The sequence below is a fragment of the Drosophila sechellia genome, chromosome 2L (assembly GCF_004382195.2).
Source record: "Drosophila sechellia strain sech25 chromosome 2L, ASM438219v1, whole genome shotgun sequence".
Classification (NCBI taxonomy): Eukaryota; Metazoa; Arthropoda; class Insecta; order Diptera; family Drosophilidae; genus Drosophila; species Drosophila sechellia.
Window position 1 is genome coordinate 19,595,060 of NC_045949.1, and position 19,853 is coordinate 19,614,912.

General features: G+C 39.3%; 3 protein-coding genes across 4 annotated transcripts in view; 2 read left to right on the top strand and 1 right to left on the bottom strand.

The window, feature by feature from the left end:
- Window positions 1–4,135: 4,135 nt before the first annotated feature.
- LOC6614763 lies at window positions 4,136–4,919 on the bottom strand. Its single transcript, XM_002039146.2, is given in 3 exon segments — window positions 4,136–4,376; window positions 4,378–4,677; window positions 4,679–4,919. Coding segments are annotated over 3 exon segments (597 nt in total). The 5' UTR covers window positions 4,861–4,919; the 3' UTR covers window positions 4,136–4,261.
- Window positions 4,920–6,542: 1,623 nt separating this feature from the next.
- Window positions 6,543–19,853, top strand: part of LOC6614765 (short neuropeptide F) — a 34,195-nt gene continuing 20,884 nt past the window's right edge. For both annotated transcript variants that reach the window (XM_032717243.1, XM_002039148.2), the window contains exon 1: window positions 6,543–6,942. The gene's annotated coding sequence lies outside the window, so the exon portion shown is untranslated. The remainder of the gene's footprint in view (window positions 6,943–19,853) is intronic.
- On the top strand, window positions 11,565–13,428 carry LOC116800883. The gene is made up of 2 exons (XM_032717238.1): window positions 11,565–13,192; window positions 13,248–13,428. Exons 1-2 carry the CDS (start codon window positions 11,831–11,833, stop codon window positions 13,257–13,259), a joined length of 1,374 nt encoding a protein of 457 aa, XP_032573129.1. The 5' UTR covers window positions 11,565–11,830; the 3' UTR covers window positions 13,260–13,428.

The following is a 19,853-nucleotide window of genomic DNA, read 5'->3' on the forward strand; positions in this document are numbered from 1 at the left end:
GATATCCAAAACTGACAAATGGCCCGGGCATGGAGGAGATTATTAGCCCGCCAGGAGTCATTTAATATGCCCACCTAACGGCAGCTAAACATGCTCAACTGTCACTCCTCAGAGTCCTGACTATGAGCTCGAAATGCCGTCATAAAATTTCACAAGCATCTGGAAAGTAAAACTTTATAACATGCATTAGCTGTGGTCCTGACTGCTTAAAGTGATTCAAACTTTTCGAACAACAAAAAATTCGTTCCATGGTTTGAAAAGTTTATGAATAGTAAATGGCTCGCTGATTGCCAAGTAAACGAAGAAACTACTTCGCATCAATAAAATTAAATATTGAAGGGTTTACTCTAACGTATTCAGGTTTACAGATGCCATTTTGATTACAAAATAGATTCTTCTTGTATGTATATAAAATATTTACAGAGTTTAATCGCTATTGGATGGTGTATTTATACATTTATTTTAATATCACCATGCTATTTAATAATTCTCATGGCCTTATGAAAACAATTTGATATGTAATAAAAGCACAGAAGCTCGAAACGGAAGCCACTACTAATGAAACTATGAGAAAATGTGAGGAACAAAAGTTAGCCATGATTACATTGGGTTAATTCGAAAATATTATTACGTGCGAACCATTTAGTAGGTGGCCAAACAATTACCCCTCGGCTAGAAACCCAAATGAACTATATATGTTTGCTGGTTTATAGGTGAGGCGAGAGGCTTAAAAAGCGGTTCCAGTTAATTGTTCATTAAGACAGGTGTCAGAGGTGCAGGCAACTCGAATTGAGCTGTAACAATGCGTAAACCGATCCGAAAATATTCCACAGGGTTTCAATGAGTCGATTCGTGGCAAGACGAGTGCAGTTGGGCTGAGCACAGTCTGGCACATTAATTATGTTAATTGAACTGTGTGGCACTGTGGGAGAAATTTCGCGGGGTCGATGACGACGACGATGACGAGAAATTAAGCCAAACTCCGCGGAACCACAGACACATAACTCATAATGCCATTTCCACGTGAAGACTACCGAGGCATAACTCAGCCTACCTCCGCATCTCCGGCAGACATATGGAACTTCAGGCGAGACTTCATTAAAACTTGTGGCAGATAGTGGCCTGCATCGCTCTGCAGGTTCTACGGCTCAGTTCTGGCCAACTGGGAAGATGGTCGATGGTCGATGGCCGACTGCCCATCGCATATAGGCCCAAGTCCAAAAACAGACAAACTGCAGTCTTGCCTAATGACCACAAAAATAGCCAAATGCAGCTTAATTTATTACCCTGGAACGTCAATGTTGCACTCAGGGAAAACTTGAGATACAAGTTCACTAAAGATAGTGGAGAATGCTATCTTTGTTTGTCCAGAATCAAGTAAAAGTCCGATCATAAGCAAGTATACCAATACATTAAACAAGAAATATCTTTACTTACTTCAAATAGTTAGGCTTCTCATTTTTTTTTTGGAATAATTAATCAAAACTAAATTTAAAAATATTCTATGTGTATAATAAATATATATAAAATATATAATTGAATTTATTTAATATGCAAATAGCTTTTTAAAAGACTAAGTCCTTTTTCCCTTCTTATGTTTCTTATTAATTGATTAAAGTGACAGAGTGCACCTTGATGAAGTCAACAGAACTTTAATATCTACCCGTGCAACCTATTATTATCCAGCTTATGGCCAAAGAATCCCAGTCTGTTAAAGATTAGGGCTTTCGATCGCTTGGCTCCCAGTTCCTCCCAGCTTGGCTCCCCCAAAAGCCCTCAGGAGTACGCCAAGCATCTTTTGAGCAACAGTTGAGTGATTTATGAGAGGCACCTCCTCGGCTTTTGCCCCTCTTCTGGGTTATCACTTAATTTGGAAATTACTTGCCAAATAGGACAACGTCGTGGCCCCTATTTTCCTTCCCCTGACTGTGGTTTACTTTGACACATCTGCAAATGGCATTAGCAGCTTGTTTAATTGCATAAAACGCTTGCCCGAAGCACATCAATTATGCAGCTCCGGGCGAACACCAGCGGAGGTGTTTGAGGAAACCACCTGATGATGATGAGGTGGGAGGACCGACCGAAAGGATTGGCGGGCCTATTAATAGAACAAGGCCAGCTCAAGGCCAACGGCAATCAGCGAAATCAATCATAAATGTGTGCACAAAACAAGGGGAAAATGAAATGCAAAAATAAATGGAAAGCGCATTCTGAAAGACAGTCGGCAGTCGGCGACCCCATACATCCTCCCAGATGAGTTGCATTGTCAGGGGGCGCACAATGCATAATTACTGATAATGATTTAGCGCATTGTTGAGGCCGGAGTGGCGGGCAACCCAAGTGGGTTCTATTGTTCTGGCGGGAGTCTACCAGGATGCCGAGCGTCCTTTCCCCCGATTGGGCTTAGTTAGAGATGTCTTACAGATTTCTGCGGCACTCACACAAAAGTCTCGCCTCCGCGCGATGACGATTCTTGAAGCCGCTTAGCAGGCGTCGATGACGATAAAATAATAAAAATTGATTTGTCCGTCATGTTTCGGCGATAAAATTTTACAACATCGTCAGTCGAGCGGAAAGCGGAAAGCGTCATGCGAAATTATCATTATCCACGGGGTCCCATCGCCCATCGCCCAGCAGGAGCAGGAATCTAGGAATATACTACGTATAGGAATGGGAATGGCACGTAACGAGGCCTTCGCCTGTTGCACGGCCAGCAAATCATGGTTAACGACGGTCCCATCCTGGTGGTTCCATGGGGGTAATGGGTTTTCAATTAATCCCGCTTCCATGTGATTTTTCACACCTTCCCAACAACTTGTAGGTGTTGGCTAATTGAGCCGTCAAGTTATGATCGTTGGCTTAGAGTATGCCTTTAATTGATATCCAACGGCTCTTGAGTGCATTTTTTTGGCTAGTTGGCTTATGTGGAGGAAGCCTACGGCCAAGGGATAAAATCAAAGTGGGTGTAAACTGTTGAAACGGTGACCACTTCACCCACTGGCCTTTTGCACCACAAGATAGCTTCAGAAGTACCGACATCTGGCTGGAAACACTTTAATTATTATAAGCGAATCACCTTGACAGTACAAAAGCAATGAATAACATTATTAAAATTTGTAAGCTAAACTGAGGAAAAGATTGCTCTTCATATCAATGTTGTTTCTGAAAATATATTAAGCAGAATGAGAAAATTACAAATCTGGTTTAAAAAACAAATTTCCAGCGCTATATGGAAGTACCCAATAATTAGATGATCCATATTTAGCAGCTATTTGTTAGCTATTTTGAAAATTTGCTTAAAAAAGCTTTTAAAAACAATTATCTTATGCAAACTAAAATTAAACTTTTATAATCCCTTTCAACACCTATTTTTTTGTTAATTTAATTTTGTTTTAATGTAAGAGTTATTGGTTAAGGGAAAAGATATGAGAAAACCTTTATTTAGAGGGGTGTAATTTTCGCAAATTTTCTTAGTAATTAGTATTTTTTCAAATTGTGTTTCGTATTAGTAGCACTATACAACTATGCTTTGTTCAATTAAACTAAATAAATATTATTTACAATAATAAACATCTTCATATTATAGGAAGTCGAAAATCCAAGATTAAAGCTTCTTCTAATAATAAATACAAAAAGCTTTAAGTTGTGACAAATAAAAACAGAGTGAAAAAAATGTAAACTAAAAAGTGATGTAAAAATGTTGTTTAGCTTAAACATGCATGTAGACAAAATGTAGGAAGTATTGTGTAAGTATGGAAGTAAGTAGATATACGTGTAGAGTAAAAGGCTGAATTAGTCAAAAAATATAGAGATAGAAGAAAGACTTTCCGACTCTCTGTTTCTCTCATGTCTCTCTCATGTCCGTTCCTCTGTTTGTCCGATTTTACCTTTCTAGATCTCAAGGGCATTCTGTTACCAACTGGGGCACGTTTCTTTTAAAATATTGCCACGGCGACTTTAACGCCCCCAAACCCACTTCAAACTATCATACGATAACTGTTTTGATTACATTATTTGTTTATTTGCAATGGAAAATGTGGAGCAATAGCTTTCTGATTATATTTGATTATCTTTTATATAAGTGTTTATTTTGGTTTAAAAAAATTACAAAAATAAAAACGCAAATCACGCAGTGTTATACTTTGAAATCTACTAAATACCTTTTATGGTTGAAATTCGGCATATAACGGGTATTTATTTAAAATTATTTATTGATTTAATTATCTTCCTTACGTCACATTTTTGTATTAAGCATTAATAATCACAGTTTGATGACCATAACTCGAGCCATAGTGTGTGGTTCTGCGGGTGTAAATATCGGTCGTCCTTGATCGTCCTTGTAGTCGGCGTAGGACAGCGGATGGACGCACTTCATCCACCATTGCGGGAAATCCTTTAGCTCGACCCACCTCCATCAAGGTGGCAGCCAGTCGTGATCCCAGTCCTTTGCCCCTCATCGACGCATCGACACTGGTAATGTGGGAGTAGAGCAGCTTCGAGATGCCGAAGCGCTCAAAGAGTTTGGCCTCCCGTTCAATTTTAGATAGCATTATGCATATGCGAGCCCAAAAGTTCTGCTCCATGGACTCTGCCTCAATGCGATGCTTCTCCAAGTCCTCGGGATACTGGGCACCAGCCAGTACCAGTCCCACCAATCTGCCACCATTGTTCTCATCGAGCAATCATCGACAGGTGATACTCGTCGTTCTCCTTCTCGTTTTGACTTTGAACTTTCTCGCCACTAGACTGCCACAGTGGCTCTGACTGGAAGAAGTCGTCTTTCATGAATGCTTTTACACTGGGGTAGTCCTCTTTTGTCATTGTCCTTATGGTAATTCCGTCCTTTGTGCTGGAAGCCATCGTGGTTTCGATCTTAACTTTTAAGTTACTTCTTTGACGAATGAATCGAAACTAAAGTGGTGGTCAGCTAATCTATGTGTATTTATACAAGTGGGTTATCAATTTTCTTACAACACTATACCACAAAGAAATGGGAACTTGTTAATATTTTTAAACTTTTAGCGCTAGCACGTAAACTAGTTATAAACTAGTGTATTTTGATCTTATCATTATCATCAAGGTAAACAAAACAATTCTGTTAACAATTTAAGGTGAGTAGCCAGACAATAAGATGTCGATAGCAACTATTTGGCGTTCGAATAGTCTTGCCTTTTGAACAGCTAATTCCAATAGTGTATGGTTTGCATACCCATTATTCGAAAAGTTAATTAGTTGAAAGGTATATAAACGGTACACGAAAACGTTTAACAGAAAGTATATCCATATGTGTATACCTGCCAAGTCGAACTGACCATGTCCGTCCGATTATTTTTAATCGCTATGCCAATAAAATATTAAAATTTTTACACAGCAATCCTTCTAGCTGACTAACGGGTATCTGCTAGTCGAGGAAATCCACTTAGCATTCTTTTTGGTTTCAAGTATAGTGGCGTGTTGCGATTGTAAGTTACCATTACTCAGCTATTGGCATTTCCAAGAAGACAGAGATATGGAATCATAAAGGGTACAGTTTAATTTAATATTCGAAATGCTTTTTAAGAAATATTTTAAGCTTTTTTACAAGGCGCTTATAAGCCATATCCATTTTCGCTTGGACCAAATGACGCATATACAATGTTAACCGCAATCATAGGGCTCAACACCATATTGTTTTTCCTGTTAGGCTATTTCATTGCTCATTAAGGACAGCTTGTCGAAAGTGAAAAGTAAATACAGCTGCAAGATGAAATTCAAGTAGGGGACATGCGGACCAGGGTAAGCAACCCGCATGGCAGATTACAAATATGAGCGAATAAAGGCCAAAATATCTGAATATCTATATCCTGGCTGACTTTAGCTTTCGCTATCCCAGCGTAGGCGCCGCCTACCGATATGTGTGCGTAGGCCAATTCAGATTCCAGCGAATGGCAGGCAGCTAGCACAGCTTTAAATCAGTGCGTCCCCGACCCGCTGACGTCACTGCAACAACAACAGGATGGGCAACAAAAGTGGAAGGAAGCTTAGCTTAGCGGAAGTCGACTAGGGGATACTCTGTACTCATTATCATGCTATAATCGAAAATGCTAGAAACTAAAATTAGAAATGAATTTTAACTTTAAGAACAAAACGTTAATCTTCATTGCAAAATTTAAATATTCTTTTAGATGAGATGATGGGATCTGATCCGTACCAGTATCAACAAATGAATTCAATCAGTTTCTTGATCAGTAATACGTATGCAAACATATAATCGCTTTAACAATACACCCACTTTAATCCCAATACACCCACTTTAATCCACAAATGAGGGTATAAAATGCGTGGGCGGCAAAGTGTTCTCCATTAGCGAGGACTCAAACCTCGGGTAGCCGGCTAGCAGGGAAAGCTTTTGATTGAAGAAGCAACAGGAGCAACCAGTTGAAGTTGAAATGCCTGCCTCATGCCGACATCATCAACTTCGTGGGGTTTCGGGAGGAATTCGGCTTTTGCGGCTGGCTATAAAGCAAGTCGTTTTCCTCGTGGCCGTTGCATTCGTTCGGCGCGCTTCGAAGGAATCTCAACTTACCACCAACCAATCAACCTCGAAACGGCTAACCGAACAGAGAGTTTCAAAAAAGCCAGTTTTCAACTCAATTTTTTGTGATCCTGAGCTCATCGTTTGCCCAGTTGTCAAACATTTAGTTAACTTTCAGTTGCAAAAAACGTGGCATACATTTGCGTGCTCTCATTGGGCCGAATTCCAAACTTAATTGAAAAACTTTTTAAGGCACTTTCCCTTGAAATTCGGACATTGTGAAATGTAAAATCCAGTTAAAGCAGTGCTCGCATTCTAAAGAAAATCTTATACAGAAAAAGACAATTCTCTTGAATAAGTTAATAAAGTTTCAACTTTAAATTTAAAAAAATATTTGCGTAAACGCTAGTTGTTATATTGAAGTGCAGGTAAGTTAAAAAGACTAATAGTACATTAAAAAGAATGTATTTTTGAAGGTTTATCCAAATCACGGCGATGAATATATGTTTACTACACTTAAACATTTCACTTCGTGCTTGAAGATTTTCTCAAAAACATTTTGAGAGGAATTTCAGAAATCTTGTGACACTTAATTTTAATGAACGCCCTTTCGTTACCATGGTCGTATGTGATACACATATACATGTCTTTCCGCCAAAACGGAATCTTTTATATATTAAGTCAGTAGTAACCATGAATCATTTTCGCTTTTCGTACAATCGATGTACGCCTAATGTCAACAAAGGACCCTCGTCACCCGTATCAAAACGACATCAGCTACTTTGTTAAACAAAACTCATAAAATACCAATAATTGTCAATCAACTTTTTTCGACTCTGTTGTTCAAGTCTGGCATAAAACCTTCTTACAACTCTTCGGGTCAGTGTAAGAAACAAGGTCTAAGCGGCTTTCATCGAGCTATTTTTTAGACCTTTTATATGATTTGTGGCAAGGGTTCTTAGGACCCCATTAGTTACTTTACTTAACTGGGTTAGGTGGAACAAATTAAACATAAACTAGAATTTTACTAAGAGATGTGGAAAGCCTAAAAAAATAAGAGCATTCCAGGTTTCGCCATTATCAAAAAAGCAGGCAAGCCAAACAACAAATTAAGATTGCTTTTCCTTGATAGATCAAAATTGTAGGTATTTTGGGCTTGCCGCAGCATGGCGTTAACTTGCATGACATTTGGCCAACAAAAAGCGGAAACGGAACTGAAAAAAGCGGATGAAATTGCAAGCCAAGTAATTTTAACAAATTCGCGTGTCAGATTGAGCACGCCCCTCGTGGATGATAATCTGCACAGGGATTTTGAAATGGTTTTAAAAATAAGTGCCCTAACAACACCCTTAAGCCGCTTGATAAATATCTTTACAAAAGAATTATCCGTGACATTTGTAACTATTTAAAGACAAACAAAATGGTGTTGAAATACACATGTAATTATAAAATAACGTGATCAAAGAGATACATTGCTTAACATTGTCAGGCGTAACTGGCATGTAAACATTTAAATTGCGTGCCAATTAATGATTCAGATCCAGATTATAAAATATTGACAATGTGAATTTAATGCGTCCACACATTTTCATTAATTACCTTTTTATTGGCTGCATTTTTAAGTCAAATAAATTTCATGCTACACCTATAACTTTATTCGATTAAAACTTTAAGTTGACTAAAATAGTTTCAATGCAGGACATTGCTTTTTGCAGAACAAACAACACGAATTGTTCCGAAACTTTTTCATTCACTATGCAAACTGAGCGTTTTTCCTGGTTCCACTGGCTGTCCTTTTGGGCTGATATGTTGCTAAGCTGCTTCTTAATTTTTAATTTTTCACTTGGTTATTTACCACCCAGCTCCTTGGATTGGGCAAAAATAGCGAACCAGTTACGTCAAGAGCTCACACTTAAGTCAACATGCTCACTTGGCCAAGTTAGGTTATTAAAACATTTGTCATCCGTTTCCGCCTATCACACACATCCGTTGCCAGCATTTGTTGGCCTTTCAATTTGCATAAATAATTCCAACAGGTGAGGCGGAACCAGGCTCACCACAATATAGCATCGGAAATTGCATTAATTAAACTGATGACATTTTCGAATTCATTTCGACACATTTGCGAGGCTTAGCTAATTTAATTACCTGTAAAGGAGATTGCGGCGAATAATTATTTAAAAGTTTACAATGTAGGTAAGCATGTGTGAATATTTAAGCGAGTTGCGCGGAATTTAACAAAACAGTGATTTAATATTAATCTGTTTTGATTAATCTTAAGCTTTGCTAAAAATATGAGCATGTGGCTGAAAATAAGTTACACAACATCTTAAATTCCATAAAATATCAAAGGACCCTGGTAATTACTTCAATATATAATCTTCTTTAGAATTGTGTTCTATTCTTGTTCCTCAGGTAATTTATCCTGTCAGAAAGTTTGATTCGCAGCGTATCGAATTTATTCAAATTTAATTGAAACCACATATGTGTGTATGAGCGTTATTGATTTGAGTTGGCAAGTCAACAATAAATTTTGAGGCCCGGTCCGCGGGTGAAAACCGATTTACAAATGCCAGACAGAAATGTCGGGCCGATCAGAAGCCGTCGGCAAATGTTTTTCCTTGGCTTCCGGCGAGTGTCAATGCCACAATTTGAGGCACCCACAGGCCAGCAATCGCAGAGCCAATCCGAAACAAATGAAAACAATGAAACGAAGACGTTGACACAATAACATGCTCGCACAGAAAAACCACAGAGGAAAAAAATTAGGCATTTCCATTGCGTTGGCGGTTGGGTCAAATTAGGGCGGTACCTGTCAAATAATTTATCCTGCCTAGCCAAACCTAATTAGCTGCCCCTGCAATTTTCCGCCAAATTAAACTGGCACAAGAAGGCCCAAGACAAAAGGTAATGAAATTAATAGTTACACATTTTGTATCCCACTAGATTATGATATTAGGCCGGACAACAAATGTCCCATTTAATTGTGAGCCGACGACAAATCCACACATTGTTTTCAACCAAATCCAAAAAAGCTAAAGTATGCACAGATGACAGGTGGCCATCAACAGGTGCCAACAGTTTACCTTTGAACTCCGTTTGTCTCCTCCTTCCCAGAACAGGTGACAGGGTTTAGTCCCATCTTGCACAATGCTGCCACTCCTGGAAAGGTGCCATAAATTGTGAGCTCTTTATTACATTCTCAACTGGCTCCTGGCTGTCAGGAAGCGCCATGATGGCTGAAATGGCTGAGAAAAGGGTAACCAGAAAGCATAGACAGTAAGAAGGGGGTATCCTTTCGAGTGAATTATTCAATGTAGGTAGTGTGCAAACATCTGTGATGGATGCCCAGGACTAACTGACAAAGTGTGCCCTGGGTTTTTAGAACTATTACCAATTCAATTTGTCCTTAAAACCATAGATTCCACTAGATTATGCAAATATATAGTAGCTTTTAATAATATTTCTTAGGGTTTCATAGTATAATGCGACATTTTGCAGAATTATTCTCACGGTGCAAGCTTAAATCCCATCAAATGTGTCGCAAGTGGCAAGCAGGAGATGCATAAATATTTATTTTAAATATGTCAAGAGAACTTAATCCCCTCAAATCCCGCCCAAGGATTGCTGTTAACGCACTTTATCAGCACGCAAATCCCGAATAAATAAATCTTGAGCACTCGAAATGTCCAAAACAACATCTCAACTATTTATAAAGTGCACAATACTCCGCAAATTGGCTTAGACCGCCTCCGAATGGCCACGCCCATGCCAGCCAAGCCTGAAATTAGCCACTTTGCGACCAAGCCAAGTAATTTGATTCCCCTTCCTGTCCCATCCTTTATTTCCGCCAGATACCATACAATTTCTTTGTTGGCCCTTCGCTGCTTTCTCTGTGCCGTTCGAATGTGATAAGTAAATATGGTAGAGAATTGGCTAGAATTTGTGTCGCCTTTCTGGCTTTCAGCTTCAAGATTGCTTCTCCGCACTTTATGGCCAATTGGGGTGACATTTCGGACTTAATTCCAGTCCACGGTGCACATGTCACATATCAGTGAACCTCTCTCATACAAATAATCTAGTTGGTCAAGATTTTGATCGAAGAACACGTGGTCATAGTTAGTTAGCAAGAATTCTCGTAATTGCCATAATTGCTTAGCTGGTAAACTATTTTAATTGGTTGCACGTGCTGTGAGTGGACTGCCCGCCATTAAATCAGTTTGATGAGCTGACGAGCTCTCTTCAGCCGTGATAGAAGTCCTTCGGCGAAGTCCACAGCGAAAAGGGGGCGGTCTTCACACGCCCATTTAAAAACAACGACCGGCTCTAATGAGCTTTGGCCAACGTGGCGTGTACGCAATGTGCAGTCGGCGACAAAATCGAACAGTGCACACGCGTGCAATATGTTTCTATTTGCTGTTTATGGGCCACGAACTAACCATGACTTATTGGCTACATCCTCACCGGATTCTCTGTGGTCTGTTTCCATCTGATTCATGCTGCCATTTCGCCAATGCAAATCACGGCATTTTATTTGAAATAAATTTGGACAGCTCATAGGAGCAGATCCCATAAGCTTATTACACAGAGTTGTAAATAGTACAAAAAGGTCGAAACAATATTTTAGCGCTTATATTTGAGAGGTCCTATATTAAATGTCGCTGGGAAAAGCCATTTGTTACCCATTGTTCTAGTTTTTAAAGAACTAATTAAAAAGCGCTCGTCCATTAAAGTAAAGGAAATGCTACTTTAAAGGCAGCCTGTGTTCCCCATTTTGAGTATACAATTATGTAATGCCTTTGTCAACACAAAAGCCAAACACTTTAAGCTCTTGCTCGGCCGGCGAAAAATCCATGAGTAATTTACAACGTTTAAGTTTTTGACTTTTGCTGGCCCTAATTATGCGACACGTTGCAAATGTGGCCCAAGGGCAGGTAAGTCGGCTTTCACTGGCTCACCAAAAGGATATTGTGGTAGGATGAACACTCATAAGGCCCACTGTACCATGTAATAGCATAGTTTTAGGTATGAAGCCCATAGTGGCAGATCATATCCCCGTTAGGAATAAGAATATTATTGTGATCTCGCTCTTACTTATAAGCTAGCATTAAGAGATAAGAATGTATACATAGCTCACTGAAAAACGCATACACACTTGAGAGAGCATAGAAAAAAGAGGAATAGGCGAGACGCGTCATTCGGTGGCGTGCGCTTGAAGAGTAAAGTTGAATAAAGGAATTGTGAGATTATTTAAAAGATATAGTGCGTATATTCATTTTTCGGCGTCCACAACATCAGAAGTGGTCATTACCCACTATGCCTGACATTATATGGAGTGAATTCTCAGTGACCCAACTAAAGAAGTGGTTGGAAGCTCTGGGACGCCAGACTTCCGGCACAAAAGCGGAATTAATAGTGCGTCTGCAGGCCATTTCCCCAGAAACGCGTGGCGATTCACCGCCAAATAACGGATCAGCAACAGAAGAGGTGGAGGAATTGGATGGAGCTGCAGCCTGGCCAAAGCAGAAGGAGCCACAGGGTGGAGACACGCGCGCGATCCCGTTCGACGAGCAGTCATTGCTGTCAGAATCTTTGGAGAACCTCGACCTGGATCAGCTATCGTTGGTGGATACAGAGAGAGCCACTCTAAAAAAGCTTCGGGACGAGATAGAGGCAAACATGGCTGTGCTGCAGAGGATCCAAGCGGATATCGACGACGCAAACAAGAGCAAGTCTGCTCAAGCTCGCCAGATCAATGACGTCATCGAGAACAACAGCAACGGAGACCGCGACAATGTTAACATATGCGCTAACAGCACCGACGCCAATGTTTACAGCATCGACGCCAAGGTTAACAGCACCAAGGTGACTATCGCCGCCGACAACATCGATATGGGACATACCAGTGTTGGAAAAGAAACCGCTGGTAGTGTTGTTCAGCACCAGAGTCGAATTGTAAACAAGCTTCTGGAATCTCCTGCAACATCCCTTGCCTTGGCTAAAGAGGTAACGATGGAGTTTGACGGCAGCTTATGTGCGCGCAACTGGGTCACGCAGTTTCAGAACATCGGAAAAATTTACAATTTGGACGACGGATGCATGCACATGCTGCTAATTGCCAAACTAAAAGGAGACGCACAGCGCTGGCTGCACGCAAGCGCCACACGCATCCTAGAATCTACCGACCAGCTGTGCGAACAGTTAATCTTGACATTCGAGGTCAAGATGTCAAAAGGGGAACTGAGGAATGCATTTCAAAAACGCGAATGGCATCCGGATGAGAAATTTGCTGTTTACTTCGAGGACAAGGTGATGCTGGCCAACGACATCAACATCGATCTAGAGGAGCTTCTGGAAAACATCATTGAGGGAATCCCAGCACCAGCGTTGCGCAACCAGGCGCGCATACAGTGTTTCTCCGAGCCGATGCAAATTCTACGGGCTTTCTCGGAAGTCCGCCTGCCGAAGCACAAAACAGGGAGCGGTTCAGCAAAGCGCCTTGCTGGAGGAGGTGCAACCAATAAGGACTTACGATGTGCCAATTGCAACTCCAAAGGGCACTTCGCCAGGGAGTGTCTCAAGCCAAAGAGGGAGCCCGGATCCTGCTATGCCTGTGGGGCATTTGGACACTTCGTCGGACAATGCGCGGAGCGCAAGAGCGCCAATATCAACAATTATGTAAGACTTGTCAAGATTTTTTTTCAGAATAGCTATAAAATCCCATTAATTACAGAATGCCTCATAGACACAGGGAGTCCAATATCATTTACAAAATTAAGCAATGTATCCAAGGAAATTAATTTAGAATCCGCTGCAGAAACCTATTTCGGGCTGAATAAAAGCCAACTGACAATACATGGAAAAATCTTATGTTACATTATAAAAGAAAAAATTAAATGTTATTTTTATTTGTACGTGGTCCCAGACGAGTCTATGAGTCATAATGTAGTTCTTGGGCGAAATTTCATGGAAGCGTGCCAGTTGAAACTGGATCCAGACGCCTTGGGAAGGATAACGGTCAACCCAGTCGATAGAAAAAAATATAGAAAAGCAAACAGTAAAACAGTCAGTTATATTGTTAGTGAAACAGTTAGTGAAACAGTTAGTGAAACAGTTAGTGAAACAGTTAGCGAGACAGTTAACGAAGAGGTTGATGAAACAGTTAGTCAAATAGATAATGAAACAGTTAATAAGACAGTTAATAAAACAGCCAACGAAGCGAGTAGTATAGTTAGTCAAACTGTTAACGAGGCAGGTAGCAAAACGATCATCGAAACAGTTATGCCTTTAGCCAACTTCACGACGGATTCCGGACTTTATGCTGCGGTTGTGCCCAGTTATGAAGAAGCTGTTAGAGAAATTTGTAGCATTGATCACTTAGAGGATGAGCAAATGAACTTCATGTGCGGCGAAAACTATAACCAAGCCTTAAACAGTCAGTTAAAGGAGATTATTAAACGCAACTACCTGAGCATTAATAAGCCTACCGAGCCTTTAGTCAAATGCGAAATAAAACTTTGTTTAGAAACGTCAAAACCATTTAGCTGCGCCCCAAGAAGACTTGCCTACTCAGAAAAAGAAAAATTACAAAAACTATTAGATGACTATTTAAAAGAGGGAATTATTCAACCTAGTAAATCAGAGTATGCTTCACCAATTGTTTTAGTCAAAAAGAAAACAGGAGACATAAGGCTATGTATAGACTTTAGAAAACTGAACAAAGTGTTAATTAAAGACAATTATCCGATACCGCTTATCGATGACCTCTTAGACAAGCTAGTCAACAAAAAAGTTTTTTCGAAGCTTGATTTAAAAAACGGTTATTTTCATGTATTCGTTAATAAGGAATCAGTTAAATACACCTCATTTGTTACACCGTTAGGGCAATTCGAATTTCTCAGAATGCCAATGGGCCTAAAAACTGCATCGGCGGTGTTCCAAAGGTTTGTAAACGAAATTTTCGAGGATCTGATAAGGGATAACAAAGTAATTGTATACATGGACGACATCATGATTGCCAGCAAGAACTCGGAGGAGCATTTAGAAACCTTAAAGGAAGTGTTCATCAGATTAGCTCAAAATAAATTGGAATTACGAATGGATAAATGTGAGTTCTTTCAGACAAATATTAAATATTTAGGATTCATTATAAATGGTGAAGGCATTAAGGCTGATGACAAAGGAATAGAGGCCATACAGCATTTTCCAGTTCCAGACAAAATACAAGCCGTTCAAAGTTTTCTGGGCTTATGTTCATACTTCCGTAGATTTATAAAAGATTTTTCAACATTAGCGAAACCTTTATATGACCTTTTGAGAAAAAATGAAAAATTCAAATTTGGAGAAAAGGAAATGAGCTGTTTCTCAACTCTTAAGGAAAAGCTGGTGCAGGCACCGGTCTTAGCAATTTATAATTTCAAAGACGAAATAGAACTGCACTGTGATGCAAGCGCTCTTGGTTTCGGTGCGGTGTTATGTCAAAAAAAAGAGGATGGAAAATTACACCCAATATTTTATTTTTCAAAGCGAACAACAGTCGCTGAGGCAAAATATCACAGTTTCGAATTGGAAACAATGGCAATTATTCACGCACTGCGAAGATTTAGAATATATTTGTACGGAAAACGCTTTAAAATTATAACTGATTGTAATTCTCTTACTTTGACGCTTAACAAGATTGAACTTAATCCGCGAATAGCTAGATGGGCGTTAGAGCTCCAGAACTACGATTATGAGCTCATACATAGAGAAGGTAAAAGGATGCAGCATGTTGATGCTCTTAGTAGGTGCACGAATATTTTGATAGTGGAATCAAATACGTTTGAAGACAATTTAGTAATCTGCCAAGGCAAGGATCAAAAAGTTCAAGAAATCAAGAAACTACTGGAAAAAAATGAACATAAGTTGTTCGAAATGAGAAACGGAATAATTTATAGAAAGTGTAACGACGGCAGACTTTTATTTTATGTTCCCACAGACATGGAAGATCATATTCTATATAAATATCACAATGAGATCGGACACATAGGTAGAGACAAAATGTTAGATGTTATTTCTAAATCTTATTGGTTTCCCAATGCCAAAGACAAATGTTTGAGCCATATAGAAAATTGTTTAAAATGTGTTGCGTTCTCCCCTAAGACAGGCAAGGAAGGATTTCTACACTGCATTCCGAAGGGCAGCAAACCGTTTGAACTAATACATATCGATCATTACGGCCCAGTCGACTCAGGCAGATCCAAAAAACATATTTTTGTTGTCATCGATGGTTTCACGAAGTTCGTACGTTTATACGCCACAAAAACCACTAATACAAAGGAAGTCATTACAGCCCTGAAGGACTATTTTAGAGCATACAGCAAGCCTAAATGCATCATTTCAGATAGGGGAAGTTGTTTTACATCCAAGGAATTTGATGACTTTATCTTAGAGTTCGATGTTAAGCATATGAAGATTGCGACTGGTTCACCCCAAGCAAACGGACAGGTTGAAAGAGTCAATAGAAGCCTAGGTCCAATGATAGCGAAACTGGTACAGCCAGAGAAAGGCATATATTGGGATACAGTAATAGATAAAGTTGAGCACGTCTTAAATAATACACAGCACCGCAGCATCAAGCAAACTCCAAGCAGAGTTCTTTTTGGGTTAGAGCAAAGAGGAAAAATAGTAGACGAATTAAGAGAAAAACTAGAGGAATTAGAAAATACTGAAGAAGATAGGGATTTGGCAAAAATTAGAAGCGAAGTTGAGAATAATCAAAAAAAGGCTCAAGCGTATAATAAAACACATTATGACAAGACCGCAAGACAGCCATCAGAATACAAAAAAGGAGATTATGTGATGGTAAAAAATTTCGACAGTACAGCAGGCATCTCTAGAAAATTGATTCCAAAGTGTAAAGGCCCATATGTGATATCTAAAGTATTAAGAAACGACAGATTCTTGTTAAAAGACGTAGAAGGTTTTCAGATATCTCGTAACCCATACCAAGGTGTCTGGAGCATCCAAAATATTAAGCATTGGATAGGCAACAAGAAAAATAAACGAAGACACAATTAAACAATAATAACAATATAATAACAGATTAATATAGTATGTAAATATGTATAAATAAGGTAAAAGAATTCATCATACAACTAAGCAATCAATGTAAACCATGATCAGGGGATCAGCTAGTCAGGACGGCCGAGTTGTGGTAGGATGAACACTCATAAGGCCCACTGTACCATGTAATAGCATAGTTTTAGGTATGAAGCCCATAGTGGCAGATCATATCCCCGTTAGGAATAAGAATATTATTGTGATCTCGCTCTTACTTATAAGCTAGCATTAAGAGATAAGAATGTATACATAGCTCACTGAAAAACGCATACACACTTGAGAGAGCATAGAAAAAAGAGGAATAGGCGAGACGCGTCATTCGGTGGCGTGCGCTTGAAGAGTAAAGTTGAATAAAGGAATTGTGAGATTATTTAAAAGATATAGTGCGTATATTCATTTTTCGGCGTCCACAATATGTAATTGGGGAAAACACGAAACGGAAAACGTTTCCGAAAAAGTGTCAACTGGTTGTATTGCCAAAGGTTTTCAGCCACTCGAATGTAATTTCATTAGCTAATTAATTGCCCAGCTCGTTGCGTTTTGAATGAGGAATTACCAAAGGGCAAAAGTATTTATAAACTGCCAACTCAAATAAGCGCGAAAGACCCTCATAAATTGTTTTAGACAATTAGGCGGCTGTCGGGCGCATTAGTCGAGCCAGCCAAACGGATTGGCAAATTAATCTACGGACTTTGTTCTTCGTTTCTCTCGATTATTCAAATTGAAATCATCAAGTTGACATTTGAGGAAATGCGAAAAATAAATCCAATTAGGCGAGCGAAATTATGAAGAGAAATGCCGACTTCTGCGCCAACCATTTAAAAATTGCTAATAAAGCTTTGATGCTTAAAGCATTTGAAAGATTTCATTTGCGATTGATTTCTTTTTTCTAAAAGAAAGCATTCCCAAATATATAAAGTTTATATACTCTTGATCAGGATCAGGACTAGTCTATCTCATGTCCGTTTGTCCGTCCGTCAGTCTCTCTGTCCGTCCGTATGAATCAACAAAAGATTGATCCGTATAGATCAACAAAAAAAGTATCAGCAAAGCCCACTCCAATGCCGACAGAATCAATGACATGCTTTTAAAAATGATTTGATTTCTTACTGATATTATTATATAGCTTGCCAATTTCTATCGTTATATCAAAAGAGTTCCAGCCAGCTCAGAAAAGGGTATTTGATAATCGAGGAACGCGACTGAACCATTCCCTCGTTCGTATTGCACTTTAACCACAAATCAGTTAAACACAACAAGACGACATAATGCTGCAATTCGTATTAGCCAAAAAGTTCTTGGCACATAACAAACATACAACAGACATGGTCGTCCCCAACTAACGAGTTTCCAACATTTTTGGTATAACGTCGGACTTTTCGAGAAGCTCATAACTTTCCGAGCAAGAGCGTAATCAATTTATGAGCCATTTGGCCAAGGGAGCTTAATTATGAGCACCATAGACGCCTAGAGATACAAATGCAGTGGTTTTCATGCTCATGGAATCCCAGCACCTATCCCAGGCAGAATCAATGGCAGCTAGAATGCGGCAGGTGGCACCTTTCATGCGGACTGGCCAGGCAGCCAGCCTGGCAAAACCTTCAGGGTTGTTGGCCCAACGAAGCGGACGTACCCGTAAATCAATCAGGCGCATTGGTATTTTTCAATATGAATCACAGCATGTCCAGTTCCCGTCCTATGCTTCCATATCATTCCGGGAAAAGGGAAACACGAGGTCCTAGTCCACCAGCATTGCTTCAAGTGTTTTCCACGATTTCCGACTGAGGTCAATGCATTCTCGCCCAGCTTTGCATGCTTCTCCCTCAACTGCGGAATGGCCATCAATCGTATTGGCGGAAAAGTATTAAAAATATATTGAATAAATACCAATCCAATTTCCAGCATTGTTATGTATTTGTTCAACAGGTTCTAAAGCTTGATAAAAGCAATAAAATCGTCAATGAAAATGAACACGTGTAAATCTTGTTATTCCGAATAATTGGCTCGCTTTGCATTTGCAAAATAAATCGAAAAGCGGTATATGGGTTTGATTAGAATGTAGCTCCGTTTAATGAAAATGGTAAAAAAAAGAAATAGCTTATCAATTAAAAACCTGGAATTGTTTTGAACTCGAATGTATAACAATTATTTTTATCAATTTATCAGCAGTCCAACTGAAAGGTACTTTTAAACACACAAAGAAAACAAGAGAGAATGCTATTGTTGAATTACTCGACTATTAGATACCCGTTACTCAGAGAGAGAGAGAGAGTGCGGGCTTGTCCAAAATATTTATTGCATATTTATTCCCCAGATCTCGAGGGATATACGGACAGATGGACGGACATTTCCGGACATGCCTAGTGATCCTGATCAAAAATATATATACTTTATACTTCATATACTTCTGAAATGCTTTATTCTGGCTGCAGCGTTCTTTTCAAAGAGAACCGGGTATAAAAATTTTAAAAAACTTTAGGACAGAAAAAATGGAATTCGACACGTATTGACTGACCAATTTTTCTCATATATTTTTTTTAAAAATACCTAAGTAAAACGATAACATCAATAGCAAGCAAAGGTTCAATGTCCCTCCATCAGAACAGTTGATTAATTCAATTAGATGACGAAATCACGTGTCCTGCCCACCAAAACAGTCAACAGAATTAAGTCGCCACTCGGGACTCGGGTATAAAGATAGAATCCAGTTAGTAAATAGCGCCCTATCTAATCCAAAATGAGTTATCTAGCTTTGGTTGAACAGCAGTAAATGCCCCGATAAAGTAGCGATTATAAGGTGTTTAGTGTCCTTATTGCGGGGGAGAATATAGATTTCTCATATTAAAATGTTCTGACTGCAAGTAGCTGATATGGAATGATAGCTTATCGCACTAGTGACGTATGCTCATACCCATTGAGTGCAAACTCAATGGCCCGAGCCAACAAAATTAACTTTCAATTACCTCATAATATTGGTTCTCAGCGAATTAGCCATTATTTTCTCCCCAGCAGAGCTGGCGGAAGATGTTTCAATTACATTCTCATTAATTTTCAAACTTTTTCATATTTTCATTTGCCTGCCGCAATGGCAGCGGTAAAATGAAATCGCAATACATTTTATTTCTTTAGGCTTCTTGCCTTCGGCTAAATCTAGAATGATGGCTAATATTTGCATAGCATTTCAGCTTGGTTGAATAGCTCATTATATCCGAAATAAAAGCGTGATGAGGTATTAAAG

Excerpts from the sequence above, each read along its gene's own strand:
- LOC116800883 (XM_032717238.1), top strand. The coding sequence starts at position 11,831 with ATGCCTGACATTATATGGAGTGAATTCTCAGTGACCCAACTAAAGAAG.